Raw genomic sequence first — 24,028 nt, 5'->3', positions numbered from 1 at the left:
GAAGATTAAGTTCCCACAACTTATGGCTACAAAATCCACTGGGGATTTAGTTGGTAGAAGAAACTGCTGGACCTTCAAGCAGTTTCTCTTAAATTACCCACACACAGACTCACCTTCTCAGACTCACTCCCTCTGAGCTTAGGCACTGGGGTAGCAGCTTGAAAGGCACCAGTGGAATACTGGGAAAAACTGAAGTGCCTGGCATCAAGGTGAGCAGAGGCCACTATCACTTTTATAAACACTCTTCCCACAGAGCTGGCAGGATGGTACCATACCTGAGACTCCATCAACCTGGCTACCATTGTTTGAACTACTTTACAGATCCCCAGAGACTCTACCCCATCCAACTTATGGCCTACCATTCTGCTTTTCCATATGAATGGCTGTCCTTGGCTCATGCTTTACAACTTCCTAAATCATAGCAAATAAGCAATAGCTGGCCTCACTGAGCCCCAAGCCCAGCACTAGTAGAAGTGAGCCTAGTTCACAGCATGGCTGCATCTGGGAATCTCCAAGCCCAGCACAAGTAGCAACCATCTCAGATTGCTTAATAGCTCAGGAGGGTGACTCTGGCAAAACATAAGTGGGGACTGACCTTGGCCTGCACCACCCAGGAAACCTGAGGGCTAGCACACCCAGCGGATAGCTACAGACCACAGCAGAGTACCAGCACACTGTCCTGTTACAGCTGATACTCCATTGAGGGCTGGGGTTGGTGCTTAGTGGTCACAACCAATCCTTCCAGGTAACTGGCCTTGGTAAATTCTTTCCATTGACCTGCTAACAGCAATCAAGACTCAACTACAACAAGAGGGTATACTCAGGTTGCACAACAGGCACACCTTGAGAACCGAGCTTTTGTGATAAGGGGAGATTGTGCAGCTGGAAGCTACAGGACACCTACTACTTAGGCCATACTACCAAGACATAAGAGTCAAAGCAGCTCTATCAAATACATAGAAACAAACATAAGGAGGCTGCTAAAATGAGGAGATAAACATGGCCCAAATGAAAGAACAGATCAAAACTCCAGTAAAAGAGCTAAATGAAATGGAGTTAGCAGTATGTCAGATGCAGAGTACAAAACACTGGTTATAGCCCTGGCTGGTGTAGCTCAGTGGATTGAGCGCGGGCCTGCGAACCAGACAGTTGTGGTTCGATTCCCAGTCAGGGCACATGCCTGGGTTGCAAGCTGGTTCCCTGCAGGCCAGTTCCCAGCAGGGGATGCATGAAAGGCAACCGTACATTGATGTTTCTCTCCCTCTCTCTGTCCCTTCCCCTCTAAAGATAAATAAATAAAAAAACAACAAAAAAAACCCCACTGGTTATAAAGATGCTCAAGGAACATAGTGAGGACCTCAATGGAATAACAATCCAGTCAGAAATGAAGGATTCACTAATTGACAAAGAACAAGTTATAGGAAAACAACAGTAGAATGAATGAAGCCAAGAATCAAATCAATGATATGGGACATAAAGAAGGAAAACACAACAAATCAGAACAAGAAGAAGAAAAAAGAATCCCCCAAAATGATAAAAGTATAAGTGGCCTGGGACAACTTCAAGAGGTCCAACATTCTCATCATAGGGGTGCCAGAAGAAGAGAAAAAGCAAGGAATTGTAAAACTACTTGAAAAAATAATGAAAGAAAACTGCCTCGGGACTTCCTTCTGGCCTAGATGGAGGTGTAGGTGGAAATACTGCACCTTCTCGCACAACCAAGTTTAAGAATAACAAAAGACTTAGAAACAAAAACACAACAACCAAAGAGACAGAAAAATTGAACTGTACTGAAGTCCGACAACAACAAACCATTTATCCAGACCGGTAACAGGGGCAGAGTCAGCGGTCAGCAGAGAGGGGTTCCAGCAAGAGGAGGCGGTTATTGGCGACCTGGACAGGCATGGGATAAAAACCCAGTAAGGCTCACATGGTGTGCAGAAAAACCAGGCAGGTTTAAAAACAGTGAGACAGACTGCGCAATCCAGAGCCCCAGCAATGGGAAATATAGTCTAAAAGCACTGATTGGAAAAACTTTCCGGGGTTGAGGTGCCAAGAGAGGCTCCTAGCCTCACAGGAGAAACAGGAGAGTTTGTTGGGGAGACCCACAGGGTCCTAGAATGAACACAAGCCCACCCACACAGGAACCAACACCAGAAGGGCCCAATTTACTTGTGGGAAGTGGCAGAGGGGACTGAAATGCGAGAGAGAGCCCAACAAACACCATCACTCCCTCTCTGATCCCGCCCCCAGTCACAACCCAGCAACTGGGTAGACCCGTTCTGGTGAACACTTAAGTTTACGCCCCTCATAGGTAACAGGCATGAACAGACCAAAACATTATGGCTCAAGCAGAAGAACAGCTCGAAGCCTCAGAGCCAATACTTCTAAGTGACCAAGAGATAGCCAGCCTATCAGATGCACAGTTCAAAACACTGGTGATCAGGATGCTCACTGAACTAGTTGATTTTAGTCACAAATTAGATGAAAAAATGAAGGCTACACTAAGTGAAATGAAGCAAAATGCACAGGGAACCAATAGTGATGGAAACAAATCTGGGACTAAAGTCAATGGAGTGGACCTAAAGGAAGGAAGAAATGACCAAACAGAAAAGAATGAAGGAACAAGACTTCAAAAAAAAAAAAAAAAAAAGGAGAGGCTTAGGAACCTCCAAGACATCTTTAAACGTTCCAACATCTGAATTATAGGGGTACCAGAAGGGGAAGAGGAAGAGCAACAAGTGGAAAACTTATTGGAACAAATAATAAAAGAGAACCTCCCCAACCTGGCAAAGGAAATAGACTTCCAGGAAGCTCAAAGAGTCCCAAAGAAGTTGGACCCAAGGAGGAACACACCAAAGCACATCATAATTATATTAGCCAGGATTAAAATGAAGAGAATTCTAGAAGCAGGAAGAGATAAGGGGACGGTCACCTACAAAGGAGTTCCCATCACTGTCAGCTGATTTCTCAAAAGAGACCTTACAGGCAAGAAGGGTCTGGAAAGAAGTATTCCAAGTCATGAAAAGCAAGGACTTATATCCAAGATTGCTCTTTCCAGCAAAGCTTTCATTTAGAATGGAAGGGCAGATAAAGTGCTTCTCAGATAAGGTCAAGTTCAAGTAGTTCATCATCACCAAGCCCTTATATGAAATGTTAAAGGGACTTACCTAAGGAAAAGAAGATAAAAAATATGAACAGTGGAAGGACAGCAAATTCACAGATATTAACTTAAAAAGCAAATTAAGCAGACAGCTAGATCAGGAGTGGAACCATAGAAATGGAGATCACAAGGAGGGTTAGAAACAGGGAAGTGGGAGCAGGAGAAGGGGGAAGAAGGTAGAGAAAATAAGTAGCATAGATGGTAGGTAGAAAATAGATGGAGGAGGCCAAGAATAGTATGGGAAATGTAGAAGCTAAAGAACTTGTGATACATGGACATGAACTAAAGGGGGGGAGTGGGGGAAGTGGGTGTGCAGGGTGAAGAGGAATGAAGGGGGGGAAATGGGACAACTGTAATGGCATAATCAATAAAATATATTTTTAAAAAATCAAAAAGAAAAAGAAAACTTCCCTAATATGGTGAAGGAAATAGACTTGCAAGTCCAGGAAGCACAGCGTCTCAAGCAAGGTGTATGCAAAGAGGCCCACTCCAAGATACATCATAATTAAAAGCCCAAAGGTTAAAGATAAAGAGAGGATCTTAAAAGCAGCAAGAGAAAAGTAGTTACCTACAGGGAAGTTCCAATAAGACTATCAGCTAATTTCTTAAACTCTGCAGGCTAGAAGAAACTAGCAAGAAATATTCAAAGTTGTGAAAAGCAGCAACCTACAGCTAAAAATTTCTCTACCCAGCAAAGCTATCCTCTAGAATCAAAGGGCAGATAAAGAGCTTCCCAGAGAAGAAAAAAACTAAAGTTTGTCATCACCAAACCATTATTACATGAAATGTTAAAGGGACTTAATTAAAAAAAAATCACCCCAGCTGGTGTGGCTCAGAGAATTGAGTGCTGGCCTGGGATCCAAAGGGTCCCTGGTCTGATTCCTGGTCATGGCACATGCCTGGGTTGCAGGCCAGGTCTCCAGCTGGGGAACACATGAGAGGCAACTATACATTGATGTTTCTCTCCTTCTTCTTCTCCCCTGCTTCCTCTCTTTCTAAAAATAAATAAGCAAATAAAAATCTTTGAAAAAATATCAAAACTATGAATAATAAAATGACAAAAATTACATACCTATCAATACTTGAATCTAAAAAACAAACAGCAAACAAGAATGGAGACAGAATGGATATGGATAGCATTTTGATGGTTGCCAGGTAGGGACAGGTATGGGGAAATTGGGTGAAAAGGTGAGGGGATTAAGAAGTACAAATAGATAGCCACAGCCATGAGGACGCCAAGTACAGTATAGGAAATGGAGTAACCAAAGAACTTATACGCATGAACCATAAACATGAACAATGGGTGACCTGACTGCCTGAGGGAGTGGGGTACTGGGTGGAGGGAGGCCAAGGGGGGAAATTTGGGACAACTGTAGTAGCTTAATAAATAAAATGTAATTAAAAAAAGAGGAATTTTACCCACAGGGTCTATGTAGTCTTAACAGCCACACTTAACTACTCCATAGTCTTTGCAATCAGGCATATCTGGGTTTAAAATCTGGCCCCCTTGCTGCTTTTCACCTTCCCAGGCCTCCTTTTCTCATGTAGAAAATGAGAATAATCATATTTTCCTAAGTTTAACTTGTTCTGAGTTAGGGTGGTCAGATAAAATACAGGGTGCCCAGTTATACTTGGATTTCAGATAACATCACTTTTTAGTATAAGTATGTCCCAAATGTTGCACGGGGTATACTTTTATGCTAAAAAAAGTTGCTGTTTTTCGAATTAAGCTGGCGTTTTATATTGTAATTGGCTAAATCTGGCACCCCTGCCTAGGGGTAAAGGGTGGTCCTTGGAGCTGCTGCCTCTGCACCTGCTGAAGGAGCAGGTGCGCTGCCATGCTGGAGGGCTCAGATGCTGGCCTGGAGACTGGGGGAGCTATGGGTGGGGTCCTAGGAGAGCTGGGGTGTGGCAGAGTTGGGTGGGTACCTGGAGGTCCAGCAGCCCTGTGAGCAGGGCCTTCCCAGCATGGGCTGCGTTATTCAGCAGGTCCTCCCGCTTGATGACATTGATGACCTCGGCCAGCAGCAGGTTCTTGGACGGGTCTCCCAGCCAGGTGTTAAAGATCCGGTATGGCTGGAAAAAGCATGGGGTGTTGGAAAGGTTTACTCATGGGCACACCCTTCAGGGGCCCATGCCTTCCAGAAACACCCTGTCCCCCATTTAAGAGAGAAACAAACTCAGTGAGTATCTACTGAGGGCCAGGGAGGATTACACATATTATTTCATTGAATTCTCTCTATAACCACCACCATGTGGGAGGTATGATATTTGGTCACACAGAGGCCAATTCTTCGTGTGCTGGGAAATTCCTCAGTCCTGAGGAAATCAAGATAGTTGGCCCTTAACTGTAGTCATAATTTTATAGAGGAGAAAGCTGAGGTTTTGAGAGGTTGTGATTTTTCCAGAAAAAAAACACAGTGCAGGTAGACTCAGAGTGGATTGATGGCAGTTTGGCCTTCAAAGACAACCCAATTTATTTTTCAATAAATTATTCAGGGTGTCAATGCAGCCAACTAAAACATATCTCCCACCTTCCTTTGTAATTAGGAGTGGCCTTGTGACCAGATCTGAAAGTGTTAGAAGAGTAGTGGGATTTCATGGAAAGCCCCTAAAGGTAAGGGGAGGCTCACTTTGTGCTTTCTTCCTTTTTCCATCCTACTGCCTAGAATGGGATGTGATAGTTGGAGTAGCCACTTTGGACCATGAAGCATTCTTGAGGGTGAGAACTACATGCAGAAATGGTGGGAGGAAGGATCCTAAGTCCCCGATAACTATGTGTGTTTGTTTATGAGAATCCACATTACTCATGGTAGTACTGTGTAGTAGCTATGACCAGGGCTTTGGGTTTGAATCCTAGCTTTATCATTTAATGGGCTATGTGATCTTGGACAATTTAACTTAACCAGTCTGTGTCTGATTCCTCATTAGTAAAATGGGAGATAAAAATAACACCTACTTAGTTAGATTGTTGTAGAGATAAAAGTACATGAAGAGTACTTAGAACTGGGCACGGCACAGAGTAAACTCTCAGTTTACAGCAGCAGTTATTAACACACAGAAAAATTAGAAGACTGACAACAGACATATACGAAGTCAGCCCTGCAGAGAATGTAGGTAATTGAAATCACTGGTTAATTAAATCAATAAGAACTCGTGCTTATAAAACTTCTGTGACACATTAAGCATCCGTTCAGTTCCTGATTTGTGAAAAAGGCCCAGGTTTGAGAAAGCAATGATACTTCACCCATCTCTCTCCCCCATCTGGAAAGGAGGAAAGGGTGGATTAGGCACTCACAGCATTTGGCCTGAACTCCTCCTTGTGGAAAAAGCCCCCAGTCATCATCTTCTTGCTGAAGGTCATCACATCTGCAGGGTCATCCAAGCCCCAGTGCTCATGGGCCCAGAACTTGCCAGTGCAGCCCCCTCCTGTCTGGACCTCATCCACCAAGAAGGCACAGCCATGCTGGAGAGAGAGGAGGGAGAAACACACATCCACCACAATCAACCAACCTCTGACCCAGTCATCCAGCCAGAGTCAGGGCTTTCTAAATTGCAAGCCAAGTGCATGTTTCTGGGCAAAACTAAACAAATGCTCAAGCAGACAGTCCCACCAGAGCTGTGTCTGAACACTTCCTCCTGCTGCTGAGCCTGAGCCAAACCAGAATGTTGAACATGCCCTGATCCAAAGCCTGGCAGCATTTCACTGAGCAAGCTGACCTACTCCGGAGGAAATGTGGCTCCGCAGTGAGGCCTGGCCCTGTCTCTCAAACATCTGCTGTCATGTTTGGCAGTTCTGTTCATCACCAGAACTGTTCTTTACTTCACATTTTGTTTAAATCAAGTCATGTAGTATAAACTTCATCTGTGAACTTGCTGGTTGGATGTGCCATTTGTACATGTGTGCAGGACATTAAAATAAACACAATACTAATATAAAGTGTGTTCATTTTGCTTGTGCTGAGTGTGGGCCACACTGGGCTGAAAGGTGAGGTGGGGACTCTAAAACGGAAAGGGTAGAGTCTGAGGCCTTCCCAGAAATGCCTTGATTGCAAAAGCCTCTGACTAAGAAGGCATGGCTGGATGGAGGCTGGTTTTGCAATAAGATTACAGGGAAGAATTCTCTGTCTTGTCCCCCTACTCCTAACTTCTCTACCCGTGAGGCCAATAGGTAGCCTTTAAACATCTGGAAGTTTGCAAGGATCCCAAAGCTAACCCTTTGATCTGGGAGACCAGCTGGAAATGGCCTGTGGCCCCGACCAGCCTTGGCCAGTGCACTGACCTTCCTGGAGATGTCTCTCAGCTTCCGGAAGAAATCATCAGATGCGTGGTTGTCTCCACCCTCAGACTGGATGGGCTCCACGATGATCCCGGCCACTGTTTTCTTCTTTTTCCGATATTTCACAATCAGATCCTCTACCTGTATCCCGAAGTGTGAAATGACAATGGCTTGTGGAGGCTTCTTGAGCAGCACCCATGCATGGGTATGTGGGGTCTCATGACCACCTGGAAGTTACGTTGCACATGTGTTTGTGAGCATTTTCCAGTGAGCCCTGTGATATCCACTTCAAGCCACAAGTGTAGATGGGATGTGTCCTACTTAGGATTTGTGCTGGCCCCTGTGGGGATACAGACTGCTAACTTGGAGCAAATTATATGACATTCTGGAGCCTTACTTCCCTGATCTATGCAATGAGCATGCTGACAGAATCTGTTGTTACTGTTATATTGTTATCATTATTGGTAGGAGAGTCCTTTCTGTGCAGAACTGGGATGAATATTTGTTTAAAAAGCTGAGGCAAAACTTATCTATAGTGATAGAAATCCAAGCAGTGGTTGCCCAGATCTTGGGGTGGCAGTAGGGGTCCTAGACTGACTTCAGATGAATCCAAGGAAATTTTCCAGGCTGATAAGATGCCCTTGGTTGGAGTGATGGTTACATGAGCATATTTATTTGTCAAAACTTATTGAACTAGGCATTTAAATGACTGCATTTTATGGCATGTAAGTTATGTTAATAAAGTTGAAATTGACTTTAAAAATCTGTTAACAGTGACAGGGTTGTAAGAAAAGTACCTGATTGTCCCTAAGTAGTTATAGTTCTTGAACTCGTGTTCCAATATGGGCATCATCTTATACATAATTAAAGAGTAGTAACTGTGATACTTTATTAATAATTTAATAAATATACATAATTTAAATACCCCAAACCATACATTTAGATAGAATAACAAAGGACAATCCTTCTCGGTTATGGAGAACTAAGGAAAAAACCTTCTGTTTGGATGATGTGATTTAGGCCTCGTTCTCCACCAGTCCCTCCATGGGAGCTCTGAGATGTTTTTCTTTACTTTCAGAGAATTGTTTGCAAGTTGTCATTTCGTGCTTATTTTCTTACTTGTTCAGTGCTGTGTTTCTTACTACTGGGCATTCTCTAATAAGATGGCCACGAGCCCCATGGGGCTACTGAGTACTTGCAGTGTAACTGGTCCAAACTGAGATGTGTCTCAGTGTAAAACACACACAGGATTTCAACGATTTAACACAAATAACAAAATATAAAATAATCTTATCAATAATTTTTAAGTATTAATTACATGTTGACATGATACTGTTTTGGATGTATTGGTTCCATAAAATGTTACTAAAATTAATCTCACTCCTTTTTACTTTTAAAAGATGTGATTATTAGAAAAGCTACAATGACATCTGTAGCCTGCTTTATCTTTCTATTGGACAGGCTGTAGTAGACTCCATTATCTTGCATCTTTTATTTACCACAAAATGTCCAGCACCTCGCACTTGCTTCACAATACCTACTTAGTACCTTAGTAGGTATTAACTATTGTTTGAAACATGCCTAAGATGTAGACTCAAATCCCAACCTGAAGAGTGAAAGCCATTTTCCCCAGCAACAGAATCCTTCCAGTGTCCTACGTGAAAGCCCAATATATGGAACAGATCAAAGGGGTGGGGGCTCTTCTGGTTGAAGTGGAGACATGGCAACAGGGGCTACAATGTACTCAGTCCTTCCCCTGCCCCTTGCACCTTTAGGCTCCCAAAGCAACCCCAGGATTTGAGAGAAGGCTGGAAAACAGTGAACTGGAGGATCTTGTGCAACTTTTTCTATGAGCAAACTCATATTCTTCACATAAATTCACTTTCTCTCATTCTAAAATCACTGATGCTTGCCTCAAAAGAAACTTGAATGATACTGAAATTGGTACCAAAAGTGGAGTTATGGACACTGGGTGGCAAAATCAATTTGTCCATTATCTTTCCCAGTATGGAATGTTGGGATGGGAGGCCTCTCTATCCTTATGTCCCTCCCAGGGAGTGCTGTGCAGGCTCAAGATAAACTCTTGGGTTGTCTTCTCCAGTGTTGGGGTGGCAAGCATAAGGGGATGGGGAGGTGGGAAGGATCTGGAAGGTCCGGGTGTTACCTCTTCTAGGCAGCGGGCCTCTTCTTGTTTGTTCTCCTTCACAAACTCCTCCAGAGGGTATTTCAGCCGTGGGAATGGTGCAATGGGCCAGTCGAAGGAAGGAATGTCAATCTTGTGAATAGCTTTGGAGTGTGTGGTCGCTAGGCAACCTAGACTCCCCACAAAACAGAAGAGCAGTTGGGTGGCTTAGAGGAACACAATGAACAGTCTTCAAAAAGGAGATGATGGGCATTTCAAGCCAAGACCTTGATTGCCCGGGAGTTCCTATAACATCCTGAAGCTGAAGAAGAACCTATGAATCATTTCTGTGTGCGTGCATTTGTGTAGCTTTCTCATTCATCACAGATTAAGCACAGGCTTTAAAGGCAGGGAAACTAGTTTATCCTGGCTCTGCCACTGTGTGGCCTCAGAATGTTTCTCTTCTTTCTGAGCCTCTATTTCCCTGTCTGCAAAGTGCCAATAAACAATTCCTACTCTGCAGAGTGGTGTGGGGTCAATGAGACAAGGTGGGGAAAGTGAGATCAAAGGCTTTGCTATTATCACTATGTCACCTGGGGATCTTAGCGACCCCTCCTTACCCATGGTCCTTCCATGGAATGCACCCATGAAGGAGAGGATGCTGAAGTCTGGGCAGCCAGGGGCCTAGAAACAAGAAATAGTGGGCATTAGTCACAGTTGTGAGAAGTAGGGGACTCTGTGGCTCCCCCCACCCGAGAATGAGAAGGAACACCAAAGTCTATCGGAAGAATTGGGGTTCTCTTCTCAGGCTGAAGTTACAAACTGGATCCCTACTTCTATAGCCAGGCAATAGATGTTTTGCCCATGTGACCTGCCAAAATATACTTTTTTCCAAAAAAATATTTTAATCAAGACCTTTCACCTAAGTATCTGAAATGTTTTCTCTCAAGTTCTGTATCCCTTGGGCCCATTTTTGTCACCCAAGCCTAAAGTCTGGGCAAATGTGCAGCTCTATGGCCCACTGCCTTCCTTTCTCCTTTATATCACTGGCCATCACCTGCTGGGCTGCTTGGGGCTTTTGAATTTTCAGCCCCTGTCTGCAGACTCTTCCAACTCCTACAGGCTCTTCCCCCACTCCAGACTGCTCTGGCTTCCATAGCAACCAGGTGGGCTAAGTGGGCCATGATAGGAGGCTGAGCAGGGCACCTCACAGGAAATGAAAGCCCCGGACCTTTGGACCAGGTCTGCTACACCAGAGTGGGAGGCTGGGCAGTGAGGACCCACTGCCCCCATCTTTCTGTCTTCCCAGGGTGGCTGCCCCTGTGTTCAGGAGAGATACCCAGTCCCCAGTGCATGGCACAGCTGCATTGTTTCCTGACCCTCCAGCAGGCAAGGAATCAGAACTGTTTCAAGCTGACTCTGGAAGAGCTACTGAGGATGCCACATGTCTTTGGAAATTTGATACAGCATGCTCTTAGGCTGGCTGATCTCCACCAGGTACCTGAGACCTCTGGTAGAAGCCCTAAGACATCCTTCTACAAACTATAGTATACCATCTTGTCTTTTCCCTTTAAGGAGAGGAAACACTTCCTTTGTTCCTTTGTATTTCAATATGCACATACTATCTCACATAGTATGCACATACTATCCTCTTTGGCTGCACACATTAAATGGGAGGAATAAGATCTAAAGATATTGGTGGACTAGGATGTCCACAGATATCAAATGAGAAAAAGGTAGAGCAAGATCTTTCTTTTAAAAAATGGCCAGAAGAAAAAAAGAAAAAGCTTAACTTTATGTAGGTTTGTATAAATATGGAGAAAGGTATAGATATATCGCTAGCAAGAGGCGAGATCAGGAATAAAAAGTTAATAAAGCACAAGGAGAAAATGAAATAAAACAATCTCACCACCCATAGGCATCCTATTATAAACATGTTAGCAGGATTTCTTGTAGTAATTTCCAGTACATTTATTTGCAGTATCCATACAGTTAACATTCTGCTGTTTTTCACTAAATTATAGTACACATGTCTCCAGGCAAAGAATAACCCTAACTATTTTTGCTGCAGGATGTTGTGGATATTCACAGTGCATAATTGAGTTTAGTGACCCTTGACTCCTTTTTAAAAAATCAGCAGACATTTCTGTCTAAACCATAATGGGACCACATATGTGAAAGTGGGAAGGGCAGGCATGCTCTTGTTGAAGCTGGCTGCAGAGCTTGGGTCTACCTACTTGGTTTTCCCGGTGGTGCCCACTACTGCTGTGCCCCAACAGTAGCCTCCTTGGTGCCTCTTGGAACCTGTACACTTAATTTCTCTTTCCTTATTCAGTGGTTTGCAGTCTTTTTGGTTATTGTTACTCTAAACACCAGTGGGGTAAATACCCTTGAACACACATTTGTATTGACATTTTGGATTATTCTAGAGACTACATTAAAGCCCTTCTTAGATGGGTTAAATTCAGGCAGTTGCCCTGGGAAACTGTTGTCTAGGGTCAGGAAGAGCTCCACTTCACTTTGATATCAAGGGAATGAACTAGGGAGGCAGAATGCTTGGGGACCCTTGTTATGGACCAAATGTTTATGTCCCCCAAATTCATATGTTGAAGTCCTAACCTTGGTATGATGACCTTTGGACATGGGGCCTTGGGAAGGTGATTAGTGCTGGATGAGGCTGTGAGGGAACTCCCATGCTGGGATTAGTTTCTTTATAAAAAGAGGCACAAGAGAGCTTGCCAACACTTGATGACATGGGAGGACTCAGTGAGAAGGCACTTGTCTGCAAGCCAGGGAGAGAGCCTGCCCCGGGGAACCAAATTGGCTGCACCTTGGACTTCCAGCCCTCATAACTGTGAGAAAACACAGGTATCTTGTTTAAGCACTCCCCCTTCACCACAGTCTATGGCAGCCTGTGTTGACTATTTGGGAAGGACAGGGTCCATTAACTATTGTCAGCTGGGGCGGGGGTGCGGGGGGCTGTGGCACCTTTCTCTTGGAGGAGGAGAAAAGGCCCACTCCACTTACCTGGTTGACCATGCACGTCTCCAGCTCCTCTTTAGAGAAACCCGTTTGACCCCTTTCCTTGCTCTGACAAAAAAGAACAGAACAAAGTCTCAGAGATGTTCTGTGGTAGGAGGGGCTTCCACTTTTCAATCACACCCATAGTTAGTCCAGACAATTAGAGAACACTCTCTCAAGAGTTAATCTAAGGTGTTGATTGAGAAGTGAAAAAATAAAACAGAGTCACCATGGTCAAGCTGCTGTATTATTAACTTCAAGTAGGCTGAGGCATAAGGAAACAATTATTCTTGTTTAACTGACTCTGGGAACTTAAACTTTCAAATTCTCTAGTCCCATGTCAATACCTGGAGGTACATCAGTGTATTTGCTGTGCATCAATGCCTGGACATACATAAAACCTTCACAGTGACCTCAAGAAGAAAATGTTGCATTGTTCTGACCACCAGACATCTGACAATTACCATCTTGGACCAATCCAGGGGCTAAGAATACAGAACTCATTCTTCTTAAGAATATACTTTTTACTTGGTTCTTGGCACCATTTCCCACAGAGATGTTTGAAAAGTCCCATCCAGGCAGTGCATTTTGAGCATGGTCACTGTGTCCCGTACTTAGACGGTTGGGGTAAACAGTAGAGCTAGGAAGTATGTGGCTGGGTGCTGGGGAACCTGTGTGTATGTATGTCTTTGTGCCTCAAACCTTACCCGATACCACATGAAGATGGTCTTGAAGGCATTTTCATTGGAGCAGGAGCCGCAGGCCATGGTAATGACCTGGGACATCCCTTTGGGAGCCACCTGTGGGCAGAGAAACAGCTTTGGGCTCAGCTCCATCTTGACTCCTCCTCCTCCAGCTGGAGCTGTGGGAGGCAGAGGGAGTCTGGGAGGGAACTGGGCACATCCCAGAAGCAGCCTGGGAAAGTGGACTTGGGCTGTTCTGGGGTGGTAAGAGAAGTCCAGGCTGAAGGGCAGACAGGAATAAAGGGAGAAACAAAGCCCAGTCTACCCCTCCTGATGCAACTGCCACCCCTTGAGATGCCCACATTTTGCAGATGAAAAGTTGAGGTTCTGAATAATTTTAATCACTGTAACAATCAGAACAGAAATATCAACGCAGGTTGAATAACAGGCAAAACTCCTGTCATGGAAAAAATATTTATTTTTCCTGAGTTCCATTTTTCCTGCACACAGGAATCCTTTATTTTCTTCAAAAGGAAAAGTAAAAATACTTTTTTGTTATAGAAACAACACAAGGAACAAGACTGAAAGAGAAACACCCCATCCTAATTGTTCAGCATCTCAATCTCTCCTTCTCCTGCTGGTGCTGCCTCCAAGAAGCCAGGACTGCCTTTTTAGGGTGGGTGGGGATGAGGGGGGTCTGGGCCAAAAGGTGGAGCTGAGTCCTAGCAGCAGAGGGTCGTTCCCATGGACTCCACTCACTGAGAGCAAGGATTCCCGCAGCTTCTCCACAAAGTTCTCTGGAGGCAGGATTCCCAGGGCAGGTCTATTGATGAATGTGCTCTGCAAAGAGGTCCAGAGACAAACAGTGACTTCTCAGGCCTGACTCAGCTCCAGGTCCACCAACCACACTGTTCACAGGGATGGAGTCCAATAGCCTGATGTTATCATGTCCATGCTAGAATGATGTATTTCCCGACATTTTTAAAGAAATCCACTAGAATTGCTCTGGATTTTAAGAAGAAATGCCAATTTCTTGGTTGTGATATTGCACTATAATTATATAAGATGCTACCTTTGGGAGAAACTGGGTGAAAGGTACATGGGACCTCTTTGTACTATTTTTGCAATTTCCTGTAAATCTGTAATTAAAAAAAAACAACCCACCACAATAGCTAAATATTAAAATATGGACAATAATAAGTGCTGATGAGGATGTAGAGCACCTGGAACTCTCATCACAGCTGGTGGGAAAGTAACATGGTATGGCCACTTTAGGAGGCAGTCTGGCAGTTTCATATAATGTTAAACATACATGTACCCTATGATCCAGCAATGCCACACCTAGGAATTTATGTAAGTGAAATGAAACTGTATGTCCACACAAAGACATGAATAGATATGAATATTTATAGGGGCTTTTAAAAAATTTGCCCAAACCTGTAAACAACCCAGATGTCCCTCTACTGGGGAAAGGATACATAAACTGTGATACATGCACACCATGGAATGATACTGAGCAATAAAAACAATCTACCAACACACACAAGGCCGAGGAGAACATGGTAGAATTTCAGAGTTTTGGTGCTGAGTGGCAGAAGACAGAATCAAAGGGTTATACCCAGTATGGTTCCATTATGTGACATTCTGGGAAAGAGAAACTAGGGACAGAAAACAGCTCATGGTTGCCAGGGGATGAGGTGGGATTGACCATAAATGGGCTCGAGAACATTCGGGGTGATGAATTGTACCATGTTCTGATTTTTTAAAAATGTGGTAAAAAACATGCAACATAAAATTTACCATCTTAACCATTTCTAAGTGTACAGTTCAGTAGTGTAAAAGTATATTCGCATTGTAGTGTAGCCATCACCATTATCCATCTGCAGAATTGTTTTATCTTGTAAAACTGAAAGTGTATATCCATAAGACACTAACTGTCCCTCACCTCTCCCCCAGTCCCTGGCAACTACCATTCTACTTTCTGTCTCAATGAATCTGGCTATTTGAGGGACCTCATGTAAGTGGAATCATAAAGTATTTCTTCTTTTGTGACTGGCTTATTTCCTTAGCATAATGCCCTCCAAGTTCATCCATGTTGTAGCATGTGATAGAATTGCCTTCCTTTTGAAGTCTGCATAATATTCCATTGTATGAATGAGCCACATTTTGTTTCTTCATTCACCTGTCAATAGACACTAGGCTGATTCCACTCTTTGGGTCTTATAAATAAGGCAGCTATAAACATGCATGTGCAAATGTGTCTGAATTTACAGTGAGTGTATGACAATGCATTTGGCAAACACACAACTATACACTACAAACAGTGGATTTTACTGCATGTAAATTATACTTTAATTAAATAAGCATGGAAAAAGACATACAAGGCAGCAGCTATTCTAAAATTTCTAGGACTTCCTGCTAAGATGGAGGCATAAGTATATACACTTTGCCTCTTTGCACAACCAAAAGAAAGACAACAAATTTAAAAACAAAAAATAATCAGAACTGCCAGGAAATTGAACTGTATGGACGCCCAACAACCAAAGAGTTAAAGAAGAAACATTCATTTACACTGGCAGGAGGGGTGGAGATGGGCAGCTGGGGCAGAGAGGACCCATAGCAAGGAGGTGTCTGGGTGACTGGGTGGTCCCACAATTGCGTGCAGATAAAATGGGAGGAACAACTGGGGAGTAAGACAGACTGTGCAACACAGAGTTCTAGCACAGGGAAATAAAGTCTCAAAAGTTCTGGCTATAAAAATCTGTGGGGGTTGCAGCAGTGGGAGAAACTCCCAGCCTCACAGGAGAGTTCAATGGAGAGACCCATAGGGTCTTCTAGAATGTACACAAGCCTACACAACCCAGGATTCGGCACCTGAAGGGCCCAATTAGTTTGTGGGTAGCAGAGGAAGTGACTGAAAGCCAGATGAGAGCTGAGCAAAGAGTACTGCTCTCTCTCAGACCCAATCTCCAATATATAGCACCACAAAACAGCAATAAGGGTTTCCCCACTCTAGTGAATGCCTAAGGCTCCCCCCCTTACAACATAACAGCTATGCAAAGACAAAGAAATATGGCCCACACGAAAGAGCAGTTCAGTTTCCGCCAAGATGGAGGCATAGGTGGGGACGCCGTGCTTCCTCACACAACCAAGTTTAGAGACAACTAAATATTAGCAACAGAAAACACAGCCAGAACACAGAAAATTGAACTTTTCGGAAGTCTGATAACAACAAATTCTTCAGCCTGACCGGTAAGAGGGGCGAAACCAGCAGCTGGAGAAGCGGGGTTGCACAGGAAAACTTGGTCAGATGGACTCAGGCGCGCAGAATCCAGGCGCAGGGTTGGACCTGGTGGGCAACTCAGCGAGCGACCGTGGGGAAACAGCAAGGGAGCAGGGCTGCGGGTTGACTGTGGTCTCACATCCATGTGTGGATATACAAGCGAGGGAGTGGGCGCTTGGACGGGACCCAGCAGGCCCCAGTGGCAAGCGGCAGCAGAGGGCGCCCGCCATTTCCCTGCTCTGACCCCCGCCTCCACATACAGCGTCATAACCCAGTGACCTAAGAGGCCCTGCCCTGGTGAACCACCTGAGGTTCTGCTCCTCACCCAGCTGCGAGAAACAGCAGAGGGGGCTGCCATTTCCCCGCTCTGATCACCCCCCCCCACATACAGCGTCACAACCCAGCGACCTGGGAGTCCAAGGCTCCCCTCCTCGTACTTAACGGGTGTGAACAGAACAAAAATGGCTCAAGAAGATCTCAATGCACCAGAGCCTATAAATCTAAGCGATGAAGAAATAGCAAAACTCTCAGACGCACAGTTTGAAACACTGGTGATCAGGATCCTCACAGAACTGGTTGATTATAGCCACAAATTAGATATACATATGAAGGCGAAACTAATTGAAATGAATGGAATTACACAGAAAATCAATAGCGATGAAAAGGAAAATGGGTCTCAAATCAATGGAGTGGACCAGAAGAAAGCAAATAATGGCCAAACAGAAAAGAGTGAAGAAGCAAGAATTCAAAAAAATGAGGAGAGTCTTAGGAACCTCCATGACATCTTTAAATGTTCCAACATCCGAATTATAGGGGTTTCAGAAGGGGGAAAGGAACAGCCACTAGTGGAAAACTTATTTGAACAAATAATAAAGGAGAATCTCCCCAATCTGGCAAAGGAAATAGACTTCCAGGAAATCCAGGAAGCTCAGAGAGTCCCAAAGAAATTGGACCCAAGAAGGAACACATCAAGGAACATCATCATTACATTAGCCAAGATTAAAATGAAGGAGAGAATCCTAGAAGCAGCAAGAGCTAAGGGGATAGTCACCTACAAAGGAGTCCCCATCAGACTGTCAGCAGATTTCTCAAAAGAGACCTTACAGGCAAGAAGGGGCTGGAAAGAGGTATTCCAAGTCATGAAATCCAAAGACCTACAACCAAGATTGCTCTATCCAGCAAAGTTTTCATTTAGAATGGAAGGACAGATAAAGTGCTTCTCAGATAAGATCAAATTCAAGGAGTTCATCATCACCAAGCCCTTATTATATGAAATGCTAAAGGGACTTATCTAAGAAAAAGAAGTTAAAAAAACATGAACAGTGAAAGGACAGCAAACTCACAGTTATTAACAACTACACCTAAAACAAAAGCAAACTAAGAGGACAGCTAGATCAGGAGCGGAACTGTAGAAATGAAGATCACAATGAAGATCACATGGAAGGTTAGCAACAGGGAATGGGAGAAGGAGAAGGGGGGATAAGGTACAGAAAATAAGTAGCATAGACAGTAGATAGAAAATAGATGGGGGGGCAAGAATAGTATGGGAAATACAGAATCTAAAGAACTTGAGACACATGGTCATAAACTAAAGGGGGGAATGGTGGGGGAGGGAGTGTGCAGGGTGGAGGGGAATGAAGGGGGAAAGAGAAAAACTGCAATGGAATAATCAATAAAAATAAGTAAATAATTTAAAAAAAGAAAAAAAAAGAAGGAGCAGTTCAAAACTGCAAAAATACAGCTCAGTGCTGAAGAGATAACCAACCTATCAGATGCACAATTCAAAACACTGGTAATCAGGATGCTCATAGAAATGGTTGAGTATGGTTGCAAAAAAAAAAAAAAGGAAAAAGTGAAGGCTATGAAAAGTGAAATAAAGAATATATACAGGGAACCAACAGTGAGTAAACTGGGACTCAACTCAATGCTTTGGAGGAGAAGGAAGAAATAAACATTCAGCCAAAACAGAATGAAAAGACAAGAATTCAAAATAATGAGGAGAGGCTCAGGAACCTCCAGGACAACTTTAAATGTTCCAACATCCAAATCATAGGAGTACCAGAAGGAGAAAAACAACAGCAAGAAATTGAAAACTTATTTGAACAAATAATGAAGGAGAACTTTCCTAATCTGCCAATGGAAATAGACTTCTAGAAAGTCCAGGAAACACAGAGAGTCCGAAACAAATTGGACCCAAGGAAAAACACACTGAGGCACATCATAATTACATTACCCAATATGAAAGATAAGAAGAGAATCTTAAAAGCAGCAAGAAAAAAGGAAACAGTCACCTACAAAGGAGTGTCCATAAGGCTATCGGCTGATTCCTCAAAAGAAACCCTGCACACAAGAAGGGGCTGGAAAGAAGTATTCCAGGTCATGAAAGGCAAAGACCTACATCCATGATTGCTCTAGCCAGCAAAGCTATCATTTAGAATGGAAGGACAGATAAGTGCTTCCCAGATAAGGTCAAGTTAAAGGAGTTCATCATCACCAACCCCTTAAATGAAATGTTAAAGGGACTTATCTAAGAAAAAGAAGAAGATCAAAATTATGAATAATAAAATGACAACAAACTCACAACTATAAAAACTTGGACCTAAAATACAAAAACAAAAACAAACTAAGCAAACCATTAGAACAGAAAGAGAATCACAGAGATAGAGATGACACCTTGGCTGGTATATCTCAGTGGATTGAGCACAGGTTGTGAACCAAAGGGTCACCAGTTCAATTCCATGTCAGGGCATATGTCTGGGTTACAGGCCAGGTCCCCAGTGGGGCCTACATGAGAGGCAATGACACATTGATGTTTCTCTCCCTTTTCCTCCTTCCCTTCCCCTCTCTTTAAAATAAATAAATAAAATCTTTAAAAAGTGTATTTTAAGAAAGAGAGATCAAGAGGAAGATGGTGGCAAGATAGGTGGGAGTGCAATTTACTCCCCCCTGCCCATGAGTGAAAACCTAGCTGATCTCCTGAGGAATAAACCGAACAGCCAATGGAATTCAAGCATATATGAAGACTAGAGACCAAAAATTGTAGACGACATTGAAAAATCAGATGTGAGACAATAAAAACTAGAGCTGTGAAAAGACCAGAGTCGGACCCAAAGAGGAACCATCCCAACAGCAGAGACAATCATAAAAAAGAGTAAGTGGGAACTGTGAACATTGGGATAACCTACTGGAAGAGAAAACCCACCAACAAAGGAATCACCAATAGATAACGACAGAAGAAGGTGAAGGAGGAAGTGGAAGCCACACCAGCTCAACCCAGGACTAATCTGGAAATACAACTAAATGGTAGAGAAATTACTCAGAATAAACTGCGGAACAAGAGCAAGAGAGAATCCTCAAAACCTCGTACACATTGAAAGAACCAGCTTCAACACAACCTGCCCACACCTGCACAACAAAATACAAGACGTGGTGGATAGAGTGACCCTCAGTTAACCAGCTGGAGGGAAGGACCCACTAAAGACAGACCCAACAACAATAAAAACCCAAAGACATACAGAGAGTCAACATAAATGACAGCCTAAGACCAGCAAGCTCAGGAGATCATGGAGACTGCACCACTGAATCTCACAGGTATTCTACCATAGATGTTCACGCCATAAACCCAGGGACTCAGAACAGATCAATTTAAGAAGCAGAGGCTAACAAGAAGAGTCTCGCAAACAATAGGAAGACAAAGAAACAATTCCCAAGTGATAGGAAAAGAGGAAGCCTCAGAAAGAATGCTAAATGAAATAGAGGCAAGTCAACTATCAGATATTGAGTTCAAAACCATGGTTATCAGGAACTTCAATGAGCTGACAGAGAATTACCAAAAACTACAGGGAAACTACAATGAACTCAGTGCAAACTATATCAACATGAAAAAGGAAATAGAAACTATTAACAAGGGCCAAGAGGAAATGAAGAATACAATTTCTGAACTGAAGAACACAGTAGAAGGAATTAAAAGCAGGATCGATGAAGCAGAGGTTTGGATCAGTGAGCTGGAGAACAACATAGAAAAAAAACACCCAGAAAGAACAAGAAAAGGAAAACAGACTCAGAAAGAATGAAGAGGGCTCTGGCTGGTGTAGCTCAGTGGATTGAATGCGGGCCTTCGAACCAGAGGATTGTGGTTTGATTCCCAGTCAGGGCACATGTCTGGGTTGCAGGCCAGTTTCCAGCAGGGGATGCACGAGAGGCGACCATACATTGATATTTTTCTCCCTCTCTCTTTCCCTCCCCCCCCTAAAGATAAATAAATAAAATCTTAAAAAACAAAAAGAATGAAGAGGGGTTAAGGGAAATGCAGGACCACACAAAATGTAATAATATCCATATAATAGAGATACCAGAAGGAGAATAGGAAGAGCAATGGATAGAAAACCTGTTTGAAAAAGTAACGATGGGAAACTTCCCTAATTTGATGAGAGAAAAAGTCACACAAATCCAGAAAGCACAGAGAGTCCCAATCAAGAAGAACCCAAAGAGGCCCACTTCAAGACACACCATAATTAAAATGGCAAAATTCTAAGACAAAGAGAGAAAGAATCTTAAAGGCAGCAAGGGGAAAACAGGAAGCAACATATAAGAGAGTCCTGATAAGACTAGCAGCTGACTTCTCAATGGAAAGGTTCCAAGCCAGAAGGGAATGGCAAGAAATATTCCAAGTAATGCAAACCAGAGGCCTGCAACCAAAACTAATTTATCCAGCAAGGCTCTCAATTAAAATGGAAGGCCAATAAGGAGCTTCCCAGACAAAAGAATATACCTCAAAGAATATACCTCCTCCAAGCCACCTCTGCAAGAGATGCTAAAGGGTCTGCTTTAAGAACAATGAAGGAAGAAAAACAGTGAGAGAGAGAGAAAGGAACACAGGTACAAAAAATGGTGATGAATAAGCACCTATCAATAATAACCTTAAACGTAAATGGATTAAATGCCCCAATCAAAAGACACAGAATAGCTGAATGGATAAGAAAATATGACCCACACATATGCTGCCTACAAGAGACCCACCTCAGAACAAAAGACCTACACAGACTGAAAGTGAAGGGCTGGAAACAAATATTCCAAGCAAATGGACAGGAAAAAAAAAAACCCCAGGGTAGCAATACTCATATCCAACAAAATAGACTTCAAAAAAGAAGCAATAAAAAGAGCCATAAAAAGAGACCCAGAAGGTCAATTCATAATACTCAAGGGAAGAATCCATCAAGGAGACATAAACATTGTAAATATATATGTACCCAGCATAGGAGCACCCAAATACATAAAGAAAATTTTGGAGGACTTCAGGGAAGATATTGACAGCAACACAATTATAGTAGGGGATTTTAACACCCCACTATCAAAAATGGACAGATCTTCCAAACAAAATATCAGCAAAGAGATTGTGGCATTGATCAATGCCCTAGATGAAATGGACTTAACATATATATAGAGAGAGAGCCTTTCATCCCAAAGAAGCTAAATATACATTCTTTTCAAATGCAAATGGACCGTTTTCAAAAGATAGGACACATGACAGGACACAAAACAAAAATTCAAGAAAACTGAAATCATACCAAGCATTTTCTCCAACCACAAGGGACTGAAACTGGAAATCAACCTCAAGGAAAATCCTCCAAAACACTCCAACTCATGGAGATTGAATAGCATGCTATTAAACAATGAATGGGTCAAGAAAGAGATTAGGGAAGAAATCAAAAAAGTTTCTGGCAACAAATGAAAATGAAGTCACAACAATCCAAAACTTATGGGATACAGTGAAGGCTGTCCTGAGAGGGAACTTCATAGTGATACAGGCCTACCTAAAAAAGATAGAAATATTTCAAATAAACAATGTAACCCTATGCCTACAAGAACTTGAGGAACAACAAAGACAGCCCAGAGCAAGTACAAGGAAGGAAATAACCAAGATCAAAGCAGAATTAAATGACACAGGGACTAAAAACACAATTCTCAGGATCAATAAATCCAGAAGCTCATTCTTTGAAAAGATAAACAAAATCGACAAGCCTTCAAGCAGGCTTATCAGGAAAAAAAGAGAGGACCTAAAAAAACACAGTCAGAAATGAGAGAGAAGAGATTATAACTGATACCACAGAAATACAAAGGATTGTAATAAATTACTCAGAAGAACTATATGCTAAGAAATTTGAAAACCTAGGTGAAATGGACGAATTTGTAGAAAAATACAATCTTCCAAAACTCAATGAAGAAGAAGCAGAACACCTGAACAGACCATTAACAGCTGATGAAATCGAAGCAGTAATTAAAAAGCTTCCAACACACAAAAGCCCTGGACCAGATGGTTTCATAAGAGAATTTTACAAAGCATTTACTGGAGAGCTAACCTCCATCCTTCACAGATTATTCCAAAAAAATTCAAGAAGATAGAAGACTCTCAAACTTTTTTTATGAACCCAGCATCATCCTAATTCCAAAACCAAATAAAGGCATACTGAAGATAGAAAACTTCAGGCCAATATCACTTATGAACATAGATGCTAAAATGCTCAACAAAATATTGGCAAATCACATCCAGCAATACATTAAAAAGATCATACACCATGATCCAGTGGGATTCATCTCAGGGATGCAAGGATGGTACAATATTCACAAATCAATAAGCATAATACACCACATAAACAAAAGAGAAAAGTCATATGATCATATCAATAGGTGTGGAAAAAGCATTTGATAAGGTACAGCACCCATTTATGATAAAAACACTCAGCAAAGTGGAAATAGAGGGAGCATTCCTCAACCTAATAAATGCCATATATGAGAGATCTACAGCCAATATCCTACTCAATGGGTAAAAAGTTAGAGTTTTCCCACTAAGATCAGGAACAAGAAAAGGATGCCTGCTTTTACCACTCCTTTTCAACATAGTATTGGAAGTCCTAGCCACAGCGATCAAAGAAAAGAAAAGGCATCCAAATTGGAAAGGAGGAAGCAAAACTGTCATTGTTTGCAGATGACATGGTAAGTGTACATAGAAAATCCTACATATTCCACCAAAAACCCACTCAACCTAATAAGTGAATTTGGCAAAACAGCAGGATACAAAGTCAATATTTGGAAATCAAAGGCATTTTTGTACACCAAAAATGAAATATTAGAAACAGGAATCAGGAAAAAAATCTCATTTGCTATAGCAACAAGAAAAATAAAGTACCTAGGAATAAACCTAACCAAAGAGGTAAAAGACCTGTACTTAGAAAACTGTACAACACTGAAGAAAGAAATTAAGGAAGACACAAACAAATGGAAGCATGTGCCATGCTCATGGATTGGAAGAATTAACATCACCAAAAATGTTCATACTACCCAAAGCAATTTATAGATTCAATGCAATCTGTATTAAAATACCAATGTTCTATATTTCACAGATATAGAACAAACACCTCAGAAATTTATATGGAACCATAAACAACCTCAAATAGCTGCAGCAATTTTGAGAAAGAAG

At 42.5% G+C, this 24,028-nt stretch overlaps 2 protein-coding genes across 8 annotated transcripts in view; one reads left to right on the top strand and one right to left on the bottom strand.

Moving 5' to 3' along the window:
* Window positions 1-14,031, top strand: part of LOC128628334 (transmembrane protein 186-like) — a 28,738-nt gene extending 14,707 nt beyond the window's left edge. For 2 of the 5 annotated variants that reach the window (XR_008392703.1, XR_008392705.1), the window contains exons 2-4: window positions 5,714-5,780; window positions 10,874-11,061; window positions 13,830-14,031. The gene's annotated coding sequence lies outside the window, so the exon portion shown is untranslated. Of the gene's footprint in view, window positions 1-5,713; window positions 5,781-6,435; window positions 6,523-10,873; window positions 11,062-13,829 lie in introns of those variants that run through there. The other 3 variants (XR_008392704.1, XR_008392706.1, XR_008392707.1) reach the window with 2 other exon arrangements.
* Window positions 1-24,028, bottom strand: part of ABAT (4-aminobutyrate aminotransferase) — a 92,326-nt gene that overhangs the window by 7,572 nt on the left and 60,726 nt on the right. For all 3 annotated transcript variants that reach the window (XM_053671512.1, XM_053671511.1, XM_053671510.1), the window contains 8 exons: window positions 14,028-14,108; window positions 13,293-13,385; window positions 12,592-12,654; window positions 10,185-10,248; window positions 9,607-9,755; window positions 7,446-7,583; window positions 6,462-6,629; window positions 5,093-5,239 (listed from right to left, as the gene is read on the bottom strand). In XM_053671512.1, the coding sequence (XP_053527487.1) occupies window positions 5,093-5,239; window positions 6,462-6,629; window positions 7,446-7,583; window positions 9,607-9,755; window positions 10,185-10,248; window positions 12,592-12,654; window positions 13,293-13,385; window positions 14,028-14,108 (903 nt within the window). The remainder of the gene's footprint in view (window positions 1-5,092; window positions 5,240-6,461; window positions 6,630-7,445; window positions 7,584-9,606; window positions 9,756-10,184; window positions 10,249-12,591; window positions 12,655-13,292; window positions 13,386-14,027; window positions 14,109-24,028) is intronic.

Source organism: Artibeus jamaicensis, unplaced genomic scaffold (assembly GCF_021234435.1).
Source record: "Artibeus jamaicensis isolate MK-2021 breed Jamaican fruit bat unplaced genomic scaffold, CSHL_Jam_final contig_700, whole genome shotgun sequence".
Taxonomy (NCBI): domain Eukaryota; kingdom Metazoa; phylum Chordata; class Mammalia; order Chiroptera; family Phyllostomidae; genus Artibeus; species Artibeus jamaicensis.
Note: the sequence above shows the minus strand (reverse complement) of the source record. Positions and strands in the feature narration are given on the sequence as shown.